At 27.5% G+C, this 15,335-nt stretch overlaps 3 protein-coding genes across 4 annotated transcripts; 1 reads left to right on the top strand and 2 right to left on the bottom strand.

Annotated features, from left to right (window-relative positions):
* Positions 1-908: 908 nt before the first annotated feature.
* On the bottom strand, positions 909-3,577 carry LOC129609124 (SAC3 domain-containing protein 1). 2 transcript variants are annotated; one of them, XM_055521004.1, is made up of 6 exons: positions 3,405-3,577; positions 3,175-3,339; positions 2,934-3,107; positions 1,516-1,746; positions 1,272-1,412; positions 909-1,217 (listed from the first exon to the last, which is right to left on the bottom strand). In XM_055521004.1, the coding sequence occupies exons 1-6, from the start codon at positions 3,461-3,463 to the stop codon at positions 929-931; spliced, it is 1,059 nt and encodes a 352-aa protein (XP_055376979.1). In that variant the 5' UTR covers positions 3,464-3,577; the 3' UTR covers positions 909-928. The 2 variants fall into 2 exon arrangements, with proteins under 2 accessions (XP_055376979.1, XP_055376980.1); XM_055521005.1 differs by having other exon boundaries at positions 2,934-3,095.
* Positions 3,578-6,528: 2,951 nt separating this feature from the next.
* Positions 6,529-8,850, top strand: LOC129609011 (F-box only protein 28). Its single transcript, XM_055520843.1, has 5 exons — positions 6,529-6,859; positions 6,919-7,046; positions 7,101-7,181; positions 7,808-8,258; positions 8,318-8,850. The coding sequence occupies exons 1-5, from the start codon at positions 6,776-6,778 to the stop codon at positions 8,657-8,659; spliced, it is 1,086 nt and encodes a 361-aa protein (XP_055376818.1). The 5' UTR covers positions 6,529-6,775; the 3' UTR covers positions 8,660-8,850.
* A 1,765-nt stretch (positions 8,851-10,615) lies between these two features.
* On the bottom strand, positions 10,616-12,431 carry LOC129609010 (uncharacterized). The gene is made up of 2 exons (XM_055520842.1): positions 12,123-12,431; positions 10,616-12,068 (listed from the first exon to the last, which is right to left on the bottom strand). Exons 1-2 carry the CDS (start codon positions 12,220-12,222, stop codon positions 11,968-11,970), a joined length of 201 nt encoding a protein of 66 aa, XP_055376817.1. The 5' UTR covers positions 12,223-12,431; the 3' UTR covers positions 10,616-11,967.
* Positions 12,432-15,335: the final 2,904 nt, after the last annotated feature.

The raw sequence follows: 15,335 nt of genomic DNA, 5'->3' as shown, positions 1-15,335 counted from the left end.
AATTTGTGTTTTTCCAAAGTTTGAACGCATCGTATTCCGGTAGAACATAAAATACAATATCTGTAATACTTCAGGAAAATGCAAATTTTCCTCTTTTTTCATTTTTTTACTTTTTCTGTTTCCACAATTTCTCATGCATTTTTTGGAAACTTCCAAAATTCTCTTTACAGAATTTAATAATTTGATTAAATTTTTTTTGTTTTGTGTATGCTACAGTTAAAAATGTAGTATCATTTTTTTTTTTCATTGTATTATCACTTTTTGCCCTTCAATTCTCTCAAATATGTATGTTCCCTGGCATGGCGGCTCAAAAAGTGGGAAAAAAATCGAAATTGTTGATAAAATTTGAAAAGGAAGCAGACAAAAATCAACATTTAAAAAAAAAATTAATTTTTTCTGTGATGAAGAAAAAAAAATGGTCCAGGCCGTGACATTTTTGTTATGCATATATTTCTGTTTCCATTCGAAAGTCCACACTTTGTTGATTTGTCTAAAAAAATTAGAAATGATTACAGACGAGTCAATAAATCCGATTCTTGGCTCACCGATGTGAACCTCCTAAAAAATTTTTAAGAATGTGATAGCCTGGGATAATCTCTTACCCTCGGCCCCTCGGATTCGTAAGTGCTTCCCATTACAATCTATGACGCGATTTACAACAATATAAACGTCAGGCTAGGACTCCGAAAATGTACATAAATGAATTCTTTTGTAGAAGACCATTGTTTCAGAGCAGAACTGGGCCATCCAGCACTCAGTAAAGGAAGTGGTAAATGTATATGATCGTTTACATTATTGTATCGTTAAATATCTGCATTCTTTTCGTTTAAAATATTTATTTTCGGCGATATTGAAATACACAATTTTAGAACATCTGAAAGAAAAACTACATATTATATATGTATGTATGTATATATGTGTATATTAATCAAATTTTTGTCATTTTTATATTACATATAACTTCTGGTAAATTGATTTTTTTTAATTTTTTTTCTACGAATCTTTCTTTCTTAGATTGAATAACATCTTTATTAATATTAAAATTAGATTTCAAAAATTTTATTGAAGATTTGTCTGATGATATTTCAATGTTGTAATAATGCAAGTCTTGAATGAGTTCTTCTGAAGAATCATAGTACAAAACGTTTTGAATAAAAAATATTGGGACTGTAAGACATTTGCTATTGTACGCGTGGGAAAATCGTAATAAAATTTCTCTAAAATTAAAATTTTTCTTATATAGCGGTAAATAATCGAAAATTACAACAAACCTTCTAATATTCGCTAGTTTCAAAGATGCTATTGCACATAATATATGCTCAAAATTAATAACTTTTTGGAGGCAACTAAAATAGTTTTGTCTAAAATATTCTAGGGAAGCTCTCATTGCCAAATTAAATGTTGGATTTTTCCTAAACAATAAAAATATAGTTATTTTTACATAAATGAAATGTATGTAAAATAAAAATAAAAGTAATATTTGGTAAAAAAAATATGGTTATAGGTCAGACCAACCTTATATTTGACTTTAAAATTAAAGTTCGGCTAAGAGCTTCAGTTTGTCCTAAATTAAATAGTTGGTACAAAGCTTCCACGAGTATTCTATTTCTTGTTTCTATAGCTGGCGGTTCATTATTTTTTTCCACATCCAATTCATCGTAGTATCCGAGAACCTTTTTCATGCACTCTTGCAAATGTTGATCACAAATTTTCGAGTCGAAGTTTTGAATTGGTTCAGCGTTTAATCTAATAACGCAAAGAATATTTATGTTCACAAATTTGTTTTATTTTACCTATTAATGATTGTGCAATACATAACTAAGAATATATGTTCGTATTGCCATTTCCTGCTGCAAGTTTAAAAAAGCTCGCAATATTTATTAGCTTAATTAGCCTGTGTACGCAATCAAAGAAAAAGCACTTCGAAAGTATGTACATATAGGTACCCAGGATGACTCAGTAATATAATTCGTATAATTCAGTGATATAACATGTACCATCATTCAGAGCATTAAAAATGAGTAAAATTTTTGTTCAAAATTAGGCAAAACATCTCAACGGTTTCCGAGGAACAGAGATTTTAAAGAATTTTCACGAAATGTCTACTTGATCAAGATTTTTGCTTATAATTTCCCTTTCGAAAAAGATAGAAGCTTCAATAAGGAGTTTTTGAAAAGGCTTGAATGTACTTTCGGAATACCAAGCATTTGAATTTTGGAAAAAATCGAATTTCTTCCTTCATTTGTCTTTTTATTTTTCTCCAACTCGATGATTTCGAACAAAATTTTGTGAGACTTCGAAATTTTTTTTACAAAATTTTAGCTACTTTCTCAAGCTTTAATTTAAATCACTAAATGCTACAATGTAGGAGCATAGGAGATGTATGGAATAGGATATAGAAGAAAATCATTGGTAGATCAAGATTCTACAATATGTCTTAATAAAATGTGTTAGCTCAAAAAATTGTAGCTATTTTTGATTTTTATTCATTTTAATTACTATAATTTTTAATTATTGTTAACTTCTGATCAGATAAAATATTCTTAAAAGCAGTTGACATTTTTAAGAACCGTTATTTACTAAAAAAACTGAATTGTAAGAATTTAATTGAAATCTAAAACATTTTAGAGCAAACTTCAGATGCTGTTACTTTTTTCCGACGTTTGTTACAAATGCTCAATTATTCAAGAGTGTATGGGAACAATAGTTGGTCCTTTGAGTAGACCGGCAATATCCCTTTACTTATATTCTTCGCAGCAACACAGAAAAAGTTTTTTTGTAGAGTAAGTTGTAGAGGAAAGTAATATATCTTATTCATAATATATGTGTATATGTAAGCTCGACAATCTTCAATAGCAATAGCAAATACTTCAAAATCAATATCACGTTGCTTTATAAAAATAATTTTTAATAAAATTTAATCCCTAAAATACCTATACCGACTGTAGGCCAAAAACAAAATGGTGGGTTCCAAAAGCTTTATAGACTTTTCTTTATCCATATTTTGTATCACAATTTCCTGCCGAACGCTCCGTAGTCTATCGAAAATAAAGTCGTAGACGTAAAAAAAGGGTTTCCTTTCGTCCATAAGGATGCTAAAATTATATCTTTTTAAACTTTTCCGATAGCGATTATAAAACAATTTAAAATAAACATAGATATTTATATTCTTACTCCGTTAATAAATAAGTAACAGTCTTTTCTAAAGCTAAGGGTGTCCTTAAATCTACTTCCTTCGGGGTTTTCATACCAGCCGCAGATCTTGAGAAACATTTTACAGGTTTGTATGGTGCTCCATCCAACAATTCAAAAAAGTGTAAAAGATGTTCTTTAGTTCTCCTAAAATCGATAACCACATTATACACGCAGCATATATAAATATTTTGTCATAATAAATTAAATACATTTTCACTTCTGATGCAGGACACATTTCTCTGCAAGAACCCCGAACAAAATTATTCATAGCAAAACTTGTTTAACTTCACTTCAAAGTTTAGATTTACAAGTTGTTTAAAATATTGAAAATATTTTTTTTTTATTTTTGTTTACATTTGGATAATGAAAGTACAACGAGCAAAAGTTTAATGTAAAACACAATTATAACGAAAGCGACTGCGGGACTAATTATTACTTTTAGCGACGGTTTAAAAAATTTCAATAAAAGATTATATCCGCATTCCTATACAGTGTTCCCACTCAGTAAAAACGAAATGTATCTAATTTTGAGAAAAAAAAGTATCCTTTCTAAAATAGAATTATGCTGTAAAGACGATTCACCATGAAAACGCACATATTTTTAAAAGTATGTACACCCAATACATTTCCTATAACACGTTGATTACGCTTTTTCTGGTATGTTCTTGTCTAAATCTTCTAGATATAATTACGGAAAGGGACAGTACTCATTTAATAAAGTATCTTTCTTAGTTTATTCTAATAAATTCCGAAATCTGCTTAGAAAAGCCAGGAAATAACATTTTTTGAAGATAATGCCATTTCGGCATTTTAACAGTTTTGTAATATTTATTTAGTGTTTGAGAAACAAATGTATCCATAGTTTAGCAAAATTTTCAAATGTAGACAATTTCGCATTTTAGCAGATTTGAGTGCCTTTGTATCCAAACTTAATTTAAATATTACAAAATTAGAACGCTAATTCTATATGAACTTTGACATTTTCTCACAAAAAAGCACTTGTTCTGTTTTTAACACGGCCGACAAAAATACAGGTCCGGAGGTTAAGATAGAGTGATAGTTCACTCTCTCCTAGGATCCGGGCTTGACTTTGGGATCAGATTGGCCTGGTACTTGAGTCGGGTTCAAGCCTGAGGTAGGCGGTTTAAGACTAAATCGGGTGTGGGTTCGGGTGTATATGATGTCCGTCCGAACACGTCTATATATGCGGGCCTTGACCTATATTGCACAGTGTTTTAGGCCAAAATACTTGCAATAGAGATCTGCCTGAGATTCAATTTAGAAAGAAGGTATAAAATCCGTACAATTTATATGTTCTCGAACAGTAAGGCGGTGTTGTGAAGCTTCAGTCGGTTAGCTCAGGTTACATCTATGCCAGTTCGAAGCTGCCTTACTCCACTTGTGGAATTGGCATCGGTAAACAGGTTCACGCTTATTTGGATGATAGACCGCAGTGGACATGAGGCCAACAGATTGACAATGAGCTGCCACGGGCTGTCTTTCTATGGCTGCCTTCTTCCGCCGTGTGGGGCCAAGCTCGCGGCATATCGGACTTCTCGCTGTGCAGACTTACAACAAAATTATATATATTCGCAAAAAAATCTAAATGTAAATATTTGTCACTTTTACGAAAATGAAAATTTAAATAATAACTTAAAATTGCCTGCAATCTGGTTGCATTGAAAACAATATACTACGGTAATGCTAAAATTGGCTAAACATAAAATTTGACGTTGTCAATTTGACATAAAGCTAAACTCCGTTATATGGAAGTGTACTTTATGTTGGTTTAATTTTTTTTTATTAAGAAATATATGAGCGCTAGCTACCCATGATTATTAGATCAATGGATCAAATGCATTTGTTGCATAACTTTAAAGTATTTAGATATTATTCACATGTCCTTTAACTTCAATCTTATGCGGAAACCTCGATAATGTAACTATTTATTACGTGCGACAGTGATCTATTAATCCAAAGTGTCAATTGCGCCTGTTGCGAAATTTAGCGCCTGATCGTCTATGCAAATTTAGCGGTAAGTATACCAAATTTATACACCTTGTTTTTAAAAGTGAGACGTTCAGTCGATAAATTGTGAAAAAATACAAAAGTCCCATTGAAAAAATGAGAATTTTGATTTGAAAGTGAATAAAAATGAAATACACGATTAGGCTTTTAATACATTTGCGAATTATGAATTAAACTTAACACCATTGAATAAATATTTTTTCTAATTATTAAATTATATAATATTCGAATGCATCTGATGGATAAAATCCATTTGTTTTTTGAAATGAGAATAAAATTTTGGAACTATGCACCTTTTTTCTTGAATACAAATATAGCGATATGCTTCATATTATATTTTTTTAATCATGTTTTACACACGATTAGGTTGTTAGTTATAAATATTTTGCTTGCAGAGTTTAATTGTTTTGTTCTTAAAAAATAAAAATGAGTTCACATAAACATAAGGCTGCCGGGTAAATGCAAAAAAATAATTTTGAAGTTGGGATTAATAAATAACAATTTATGAATTGTTTTTATTTTTTACAGCGAATCGGATCAGTGGAACAAAAAATACAAAGCTATTACTTATTTTTTTCTTGTTTGCGTCGCTTTTTAATAGCTCTTCAATTAATTATATTTTAATGCCCATTTTTAAGTATGGCAAAAGTATTTTTTGTATACACGGTGCACTTACATCAACAAATAATCAAATACTTTTAATAATTTAAATAATTAAATACTTTTTGATTTTAAGTTAAAAACAGAACAAGAGCGGCGTAATGTCAGAATTTATATAGAATACACATATTTTAATGGGACTGGCCAGAATTAATCAAAATCACCACCGCGAATTTAACCGCCGACGGTCAGAAAATCTAAATCCTTTTTTGCCGCCGGCGATTTTTTTTTTGACGTTATCTATTTCCATGCGTGGTGTACCTTTATATACAAAATACTGCACAGTCGTTTGCCGTTCCGCTGTTGGTCTGTGGTTTCGCCGTTGCCGTTCACTGCTTTGAACACATTTTTACAATAAATAATTGTTGGCGCGAGAATAAATTCGACGAATATCAAGAATGTGGATTCAAAAACGTATCGGGTATTTTCTAGAAATACAATTGATTTTGTGAAATTATTCTTAATCAATGTTTCTATGTTGTACATTGGTTTTCCATTTGCTAAAAGTTAGTTCCTAACAGGCAATAAATTTATTTAGCAGTTCCCATTCCGTTAAAATTTTTATTTTTCAATTCGTCAATTTTGTAAGAAAATTTGTACATAGGTAGGAACATCCCTTATGTCATAAAAAAGCAAATACAAAATTCTATTAGTAGATGTTTCAGTAATATTTGTTTTTTTTTTTCAAATTTTTGTAAAAAATTTTGGGAAGGAACTTGAACAATAAAAAAAGGGCAATGTATTTCCAAAATATGTGTAATTTCAATTTATTAATTTTGTTATAAAGGCGTTCGTTTTGTTTTGAGTGCATTATCAGAATTTTCTGAGATAAAACACAGCATTTGAAATATTACAAATATTATCTAATATTTTCGAGAACAACAAGGGGAAAATGAATATTTTGGACTTACCTGATGGTATGCTGGAGCAAGTAATAGAGTTTCTAAGTTACGATGATATTGCTCGGAATAGATTGGTAATTTCTGTTTATATAAACTTTTGTTTTCCAAGTACAGATTTTAAATTATATTTCAGATATGTAAAACATTTGATAGAGTTGGAAAAATTGTATTAAATCGCGGATTTAGTAAAATGGTTAGGCGTCATAGTGTTAGTTTAAAAAGAATCAAATCACTATTACCACGACGGGAATCTGAGAGGAGGTATTTTAAATTTGAAAGATTAAGCCAATTTAATAAAATATTTATCTACTTTAGAAATCACCCCATGGCACGGCATGCGGATATACTTACTTGTATAGAAACAAGAATTTCTATGTTATCAATGACCTATACAAAGTAAGTGCAGAGTACTATATGAAAGAAGTGATAAAAATATTAAATTTAGTAATCGTTAATGCGGTTAAAAAAGAAAAATAAAAATTGAAATTTTTACCTGATGTAATTTTAAAAAATTCATTTTTTTTTAATTAGACCACTCATTGAATTCAATTGAACATTAAAAAATACAAGTAAAGAGAATTTTTGTGATTTATTTGATCCGCTTATAAAAAATACAGCGTGAAAGTTACAGGTTTTCTCTGATCATATGCATTACTTTATACAATTAATTTTCTAAGGTGCATTTGTTAAACGTAGGTTATACTTTAAGTGCATGTTAATATTTAAGAGTATCTAGGAGATAAGCATACATATTACGCATATGTGTGCATATCTTAAAATGACATTTAAAAATATACATACGATAATAGGCGAAACGAAACACCCAAGCACCTGTGGGTTAGTTATCATGAAAAATGGTAAATAAAATTTTTTACCAAAAATAAACTATTATTTATTATAAGAACCTTAATACATATTTTGACTCATGTTTTACGAGAAAAATATTTATATAAGTTAAGACAATATTATTTTTGCTCAATCAATTTTATCAAAAAATATCAATTTTATAATTCTCTTTTTAGGTATATGGAATTGAATTTGTGTTGTTTTATACCAGGTAAGGTTATCGATGAAGTAAATCGCATTTTAAAATTAATAGAAACAACAAATAGACCATTGAGAGCCCATGAAGTTCTGCAAGAGCTTCGAGATATTTCTTCTATGGCAATTGAGCATTTTGATGAAAAAATTGCTCATTTACTGAAAAAAGGCTTCGTTGAATTGACCTTTCAAAAGTATTCTTCTGGATCTAATCCCCCCACGCCAAAAACAAATTCTCAGACAAACAGAAACAGCCCGCAATTTATTTTTGGAGTATCATGTATTGAAGATCATTTTAAACCGAGGGATCATGTAATAGTTACCCCACCTACAAATGTTATGCAAAGGACTTGTGGGACTACTTTTAGATGTGTGGAAAACTCAAATAAATTGCAAAAATTAGCTCAAAAATATAAAATTGCTATCAAAAAGGTATAAATTATGTTGTTCGATTAATTATATAAATTTCTAAACAAATTTTGATTTTTTAGTTTAATCGCATGATTCATATACAAAATAAGCAAGCAAGACAATTACGTGAAAATGCAGTGACAATGTCTGAAATGAACACCCAAATAATTGAGCTTAAAAGAAGGTTTGAATTGATAAAATCAAGCCGAACAGTCGATAGTTCGGACATGACTTCAGATACCAATATTACTGAGCCATGTGCCAATAATTTGAATATTATTAGCATTGGAAATGCAGATAATATGAAAGCACAAAAAGGAAGGACTGCAACTATTATTTTGAAAAGGAGAATCGATGAGGACCTCAATAAGGCAGAAGTAGACTTGGTAGAGCCACCTGCAAAAGCGACAAAACTAGATTAAACTATCATCCAATCGAATATTATAAAAGCTTAAATTTCATTAATATAGTTTGTGCTTAGACTTTAAGAATTTACAAAATATATATAATAATGTTATATATTTTTATACATGTATGTATTATAATATAATGTTTAAATAATATTATATATATATGTATTAAAACGGAAGATAACTAAACAAAACTCCATAAACTATAAAAGTAAAAAAAACTATTGAAATAGTAGGATTTTTATTTTTTTAACGATAGCTATACATATTTCATTTTTTAATGACAATAGGTTTTTCCTTTTTTTTTGGAAATTTATAATTATCAATGTCAGTTCGATACTGTTTCCTTGTAATTCACTTCGCGGCTCTAATGAAAATAAGTTAAATAAAAATATGTTTTAAATTTTTTTGAGCGAAAAATGTTTGCCTAATAAATTTACATAAAAACTAGGCACTGAAAATAAGTTAAATAAAAATATGTTTTAAATTTTTTTGAGCGAAAAATGTTTGCCTAATAAATTTACATAAAAACTAGGCACTAAATTTAAATACATATATTTTTATTTCGCACGAATAAACATAATTCTTTTCTTTCAAAGTTCTTAAAGTAATATTGTATACCTATCCATCTACATAACAAAATTAGTAGTCTTACTCACAAACTAATACTTTTGTGTTTAAAATAAAAGCTGTTGAACTGTTAAGTACTAGTACTAATTTGAATGCATTTATTTGAATAGTTTTTATTTGCTTGAAAAAACCATTTCTAAAGAGTATGAAACAAAAATTTTTAAGATCACTAATTGGTCAACAATAATTAATCAAAAATTAATTACTGTAGTAATGTATTTATATCTAACAAGTCCCAATGCTAAGAGAGAAACTTATTTTATATGGGTTTTTTTAAATCGAAGTGGCTATTTTTTGGGAAGAAGTATTAAAGCAAATTCACACTTATTATAAAGTACGTAAAATTCTAAAAATATATTTAAAAAATCAATTAAGTATATTAATATTTTCATTCACAATTACATATTTTAAAATTCTTAAGCGGAAAAACCACAAGCACAACCTTTGCCTTCACCATTTTAAATGATTCTGAAAGCATTTCATTATTTTTAAGTGACAGCTTTCTTTTCTCACAGGGCAAGTTAACTCAAGATATGGGAAGTAACTGTAGTGTCAAGTTGAAAATATAATTAATGAAGGGATAATTATTAAATATTGAAATGAATACAAAGTAAAGAAAAAATTTTAAGAGGGAATTAGAAAATAATATCTAAAATACAATTAAATATTATTTTACCAATACAAATTTTATATACACTTCACAATTTTACCTCTATTTTTATTTAAGAAAAATTTTTAAAATTTAAAATATTACCTAAGTAAAAAAATATTTAAAAGGTTTTGGAAAAGACAATCATATATTTTTATGACCGGATTTAAATATTTTTTTTATTTTTGAAATAAGTAGTATCTCAGCAAATAACTCAAAAATTCCGTTTGAACATGTTTGAACTAGTTTTAAAATAATTATGTACAAAAAAAAATTTATTGGAAGTAGGTACATATATATTTATTTTTGATAACTCTAAAACTAATTGAAATTATTTGAAACAATTTTACAAGTGTAAATAACCGAAACGAGATAACTCAAATTGTTGAAATGTATCAACCTACTTATATTTCTTTTACTAACATTTTTGTTAACCGGCATTACTCAACTTACCTTATAGGGAAATACGAAATTTACATGAAAATTCATATATCCTTCCTCATTAACATTTAAAACCATATTGGAATATGAATTTGAAATATTTTTTCATTTTTCCTTTCCTCCTACTTTTCCTTCTTTTTCGTTCAATAGAATTTAAATGGGAAACTTTTAAAAAAAAATGTGTACATATAATATCCTGAGATTTTCTGAAATATTAAACTCTTTTTTACGTAAAAAGAAAAAAATAATACGAAATATGCCACGATCAGAAAAATAAGAAAAATTGAATATTGGGATCTGGGTTTGATATAAAGACATTAACTGTAGATAGAAGTCAGTTAATTTACATCCGACGATAAACATATAATAGTATAAAATGTATGCACATATATAGATAGTACCCAAGATGCTACGGCACCTCCGAAGCAAGGTGATAGAATGCGTTGATAAACAAAAAAACACCTAGCGATATTTTGCACACCTAGAGATAACCAAATTAGTCTTTGTACTCTTTTCAATTGATGTGAAATATTCTTAGTTTCAGAGATATTTAAAAACAAACTCAAAATATAAAAAGAATTATTTTCCTGAAGTTTTTCACTAAACACCATTTGTTCTAATCAGACGTTACTAACCTATCGTTTTTTTACGTAGAATGTATGGTATTCTGACCTGCATTTTGGTATTACATGTTATGGCGAAAATTGCAGCAATATGTTTATCTATACACATAATTAATCACTAACATATCATATGAAGAAATTAAAATTTATCGTGAAATAGTTGGAGATTACAATTCTGAAAACTATTAATGCAATTTAAAAACAGTTAAATTTTTCTTATGCTATTTGAAAAAACTCTAATTCCCACAACCGTAATTTTTTTTAATATAGGCCGGTATAGAAGCTTTCAAATTTTGTCAAAACTTCCAGTTCTTAAGAAATATGTATAAAATATGAAATTCTTTCTTAACATTTAAGTGTACGCTCACAAGATTCTGTCTTGTGTACAGAATATAATATGTATATACCTAAATTCCTATGTTACGTACTCTTACAAGAAAATGTTTTGACTTAAGTGTAAAACCTTAAAAAGCTTAAAATATTTTAACTTAGAAAAAAAACAAAATAATTTATTAATATATAAGACACTAAAATTTTGCTAAAAGAGTAGAAACAACTAGCAAATAAATACATAAATCTAAATTTTGTATTAACAAGAAAATATAGTTTTTAGTACCAACACACATGTGTATGTTTACAGAATGGATAGTACATAAACACATACGTAATACTGATTTTCAATTTAATTTTGAAAAAAATTTTTTGTAATCTTAATTTAATATCAAAAAGCTATACAAATATTTGTTAATTTTTAACTAAAATTTATTTGAATAGATGTTTTTTTAATTTGTTATCATCGCTTTACTAAAATGGAACCATCTTACAGAATAGAAATAAGTATTTAGCTTATTTGCGTTAAAGAAATGATTTAAAGATAACAGAACGATCCTAATTAAAGATAACATTAACATTATAGATCTTTCAATAATGTTAATATTATTGATCTTCAGATGCAACATTATTGATCCTTCAATTATTTAATTTTGTGATTTGAATCCAAAAATCCTTTCAGTTAGAGGCAGCAACAATGTGTAATTAAATATCCAGAATAATAAAAATATTGCAAAAAATATCACATCTGAAAATTTTTATACATAACTTATTAATGCTTTCTAAATTAAATTCAAATTACGAATGGTTATCCTTTCCCACTTTTCGACCATGTACAATTCAGTTACTAATTGATAACGAAAACACCAATAATTAATAAAGTCAACAATTTTTTTCATCATTATGATTTTTTGATTTAATGTAATTAATTGAAAACTACGTTCTGATTTTAGTATGCATACACGGATTGGGCACGTGTGTTAAGTAACTTCTTTTATTAATCTAGGTATTAAAGATTTAATTCGCAAAAATATCCACTAATATTTTTCTGAATATGTATTAAAATTACAGGTATGTAATTGCAAAGGACATAAACAAGGCAATGTAAAGATTGTCGTTGTTAAACTGACAGCTAAAGGCAGTTGCGTCATTGCTATCTTTTTTGTCAACAAAAAATTATTGCTATAGAACTTGACATTACAAAAAATCAAGGCCTAGACCTTGCTTTCTAGTGAATGGATCTGTAAAATCGCATGGGTTTTTGGCGAAATGACATTTCTGAAGAATCATTTTTTTTTGTTTTTTTAGAAAAATTATGATTTTTGCCTATTTTCATTTCGAGTATTCTTTACGAAAAGTTGAATGAAACCTAAAATTTTTATTAAGTTTTTATACTAACATAAAATTTGGAGTTTTCTGAACAACATATCAAAAATTTAAATTTCAACTTAAAATTTTAACTATAATTTTGATTAAATATATTTTCTAGTTTCTTCCGCATATCTGAGAGAATTGAGAGTAAAAAATGAGAATACAGTGAATAAAAAAAATTGGTGCTATATTTTTTACTTTAGAATACACGACTTAAAATAAAGTTAATAAAAATTATATTAGATTTAAATTTAGAATTTAAGTTTGTAATTATTTGATTTTAAGTTTTATAATTATGACAGTGCTTCTAAAGTTTTATAATCGTTATAAAAAATGCTTTGTTTCAAGTTGTCCCATATAAAAAAAACAAACATAATAAAAATTTAAAAAAGAAACTTGTACAAGTTTTAAAGTTACTGATGTGGAGGTTTATGTAATGTATTATATAGATATACATATCTATATGTGATTATATAAGAAGTATGCTTTTTGGGAGTATGCATCATACAAAATTAGCAAGTTTATTTCAAATGTACATTTTCTCAAATTTGAAAAAATACACCAAAATACAACTAATAAAATACTTCGAAAAAAAAATTGAACTATTTTTTTTTCTTGTAGCGTAGCATTTATTGAAATCTTCAAAAAATTAACAGCACCTAAAACATTTTTTTTAGATCAATTTTTTGACACAAAACTTTAATAGTAGAAAGTAGAAAGAAGAACCCTCTGTCTATAGATTCCGTAAGAATACGTGTAAATTCATCAGCTATGAACTGTATTTCTGCCAGCCGCGCTATAGAAATTATTCTAATAGTAAAATACTGAAGTGTACTGTACCAAATCACGAAGGAAAAAAACTTGATAAAAAAATTAAATATTTTACATATCCTAAAGATGGAATTTTAAAATCTAAATAGTTCAATGTTTGTGGAGTAAACAATAAATCAAAATTTAAAAATGGCGGAATATGTTTCGAACGTTATGTCGACAATGAATATAGATTGAAAGGTTTTTTATTAAATACAACTAGTGGTAAAAAGCTTCTGAAGCATGAAGTCGTACCAACTCAAAATCTAGTGTGCTTGAAAAATTCACTAAAACGAAAGAACGAAAGATAAAATCAGAGAAAACAAAAACGTTTAATTAAAGAAGGCCCTGAAATTTATGAGAGGTTTGTGTAAATTTTCAGTTGCCTGGAAGAAAATCATAATGTAGAAGATATAAATAATAATATTACAAATTTAACTACTCATACGCAAACTACGTAAAAAAAATTTTTGCAAAATGATATTCCGTTATTGATTCGAAAAAAAATTTAGGTGGAATTTGGAAGTTATCAAGGATTGTGAAATAGTTATTTTAAAAGGAAAACTAAAATATGAGCAAGTAAAAAACACAAATTTAGCTCAACAGTTGAAAAATAAGAGTTCTATTTGTAAATCTATAAATAAAATTTTTGGAAAAGACAAGTTAGAAGAATGCAGCAAAACGGAAAAAAGCTAAATTGGTCCACAGAAGATATTGCCGCAGCTTTCTAAGAAAAAGAGGCGGCTCAATTTTCACTATGACCAAGTAAACTGGAAAATGTTTTAAATTTTCGAGCAATGGTACAAAAGAAAAACTTTGCGTATAACCTTACGATGAAATGAAAGTAAATTCTTCATATGAATATGATATTTGATGAATTTTTTTATCAATGCAGCAGTGGGAAACCTATTTGTTCTTATTATGAAAAAAATATATTGTACGATACACGATATTTCTGATAGTTATTGTAGTACTAGTATTACGAAATTTATTTATCGGCGTTGTATCGGACAATTAATGTCTTTATATCTAACAAGTCCCAATACTCAATTTTTTTTACGAAATATTACGAATTTTTGGCTTCGTTGCTGGTTTTTTCCAAAGTATATCTACTAACAAGTAATTCGACTCGTTCCATTCCGTTAGTTTTCATTTGCATCTTGCTTCCAAATTCATAAAAGATTCCATTTTTTTTTAGAAATAGATGGTAATAAGAGTTGTGTAGGAAAGAAAGAAACAAAATATTGTAAACAAACGAGTGTATCAAAAACATTGAACCGAAATAAAATTAAATTAAGTTAGGTAAAAATTTATTTTTCATTTTTTAAAGTTAGGTAAAAAATTCGAATGTATGAAAGCAAAAGAGTTTGAAATTTCATGTATGATTATGAATGTACACATGCATCAACCTGGTACAGTAGATACACAGTATCAGGTAGTGACATAGAAATAAAGTAATTTATAAAAAAAAAAGGTGTATGCATACTGATTACTTTATGAAATATAGTTATTACCGATTCATGGGGAATATGTTATAAATTTATTAAGATTGAAATAAAAATAAAAAAGTTAAAGATAATTTATTTATTTTATTTATTAATTACAAATGCCTAACGCTAAATATTTAAAATATTTTCAAAAGTACATATCTCTTCACATCTTTTGGCAACAAATGAAATTTTCGTGTCGGGTTTTTTTTCATCCCAAACACTTCAAATAATGTTTACCCATTTTTATAAAAAAAAATATTTTTTTCACAACTATTTAAATTTTTTTCACTATTGTACGTCTTTTCAAAATATATTTTTATTATTTTTAAAAATTATATATAAAT

The sequence above is a fragment of the Condylostylus longicornis genome, unplaced genomic scaffold (assembly GCF_029603195.1).
Source record: "Condylostylus longicornis isolate FDR11 unplaced genomic scaffold, ASM2960319v2 ptg000038l, whole genome shotgun sequence".
NCBI lineage: Eukaryota > Metazoa > Arthropoda > Insecta > Diptera > Dolichopodidae > Condylostylus > Condylostylus longicornis.
The sequence above is the reverse complement of the archived record's forward strand: the minus strand, read 5'-3'. Positions and strand labels throughout refer to the sequence as shown.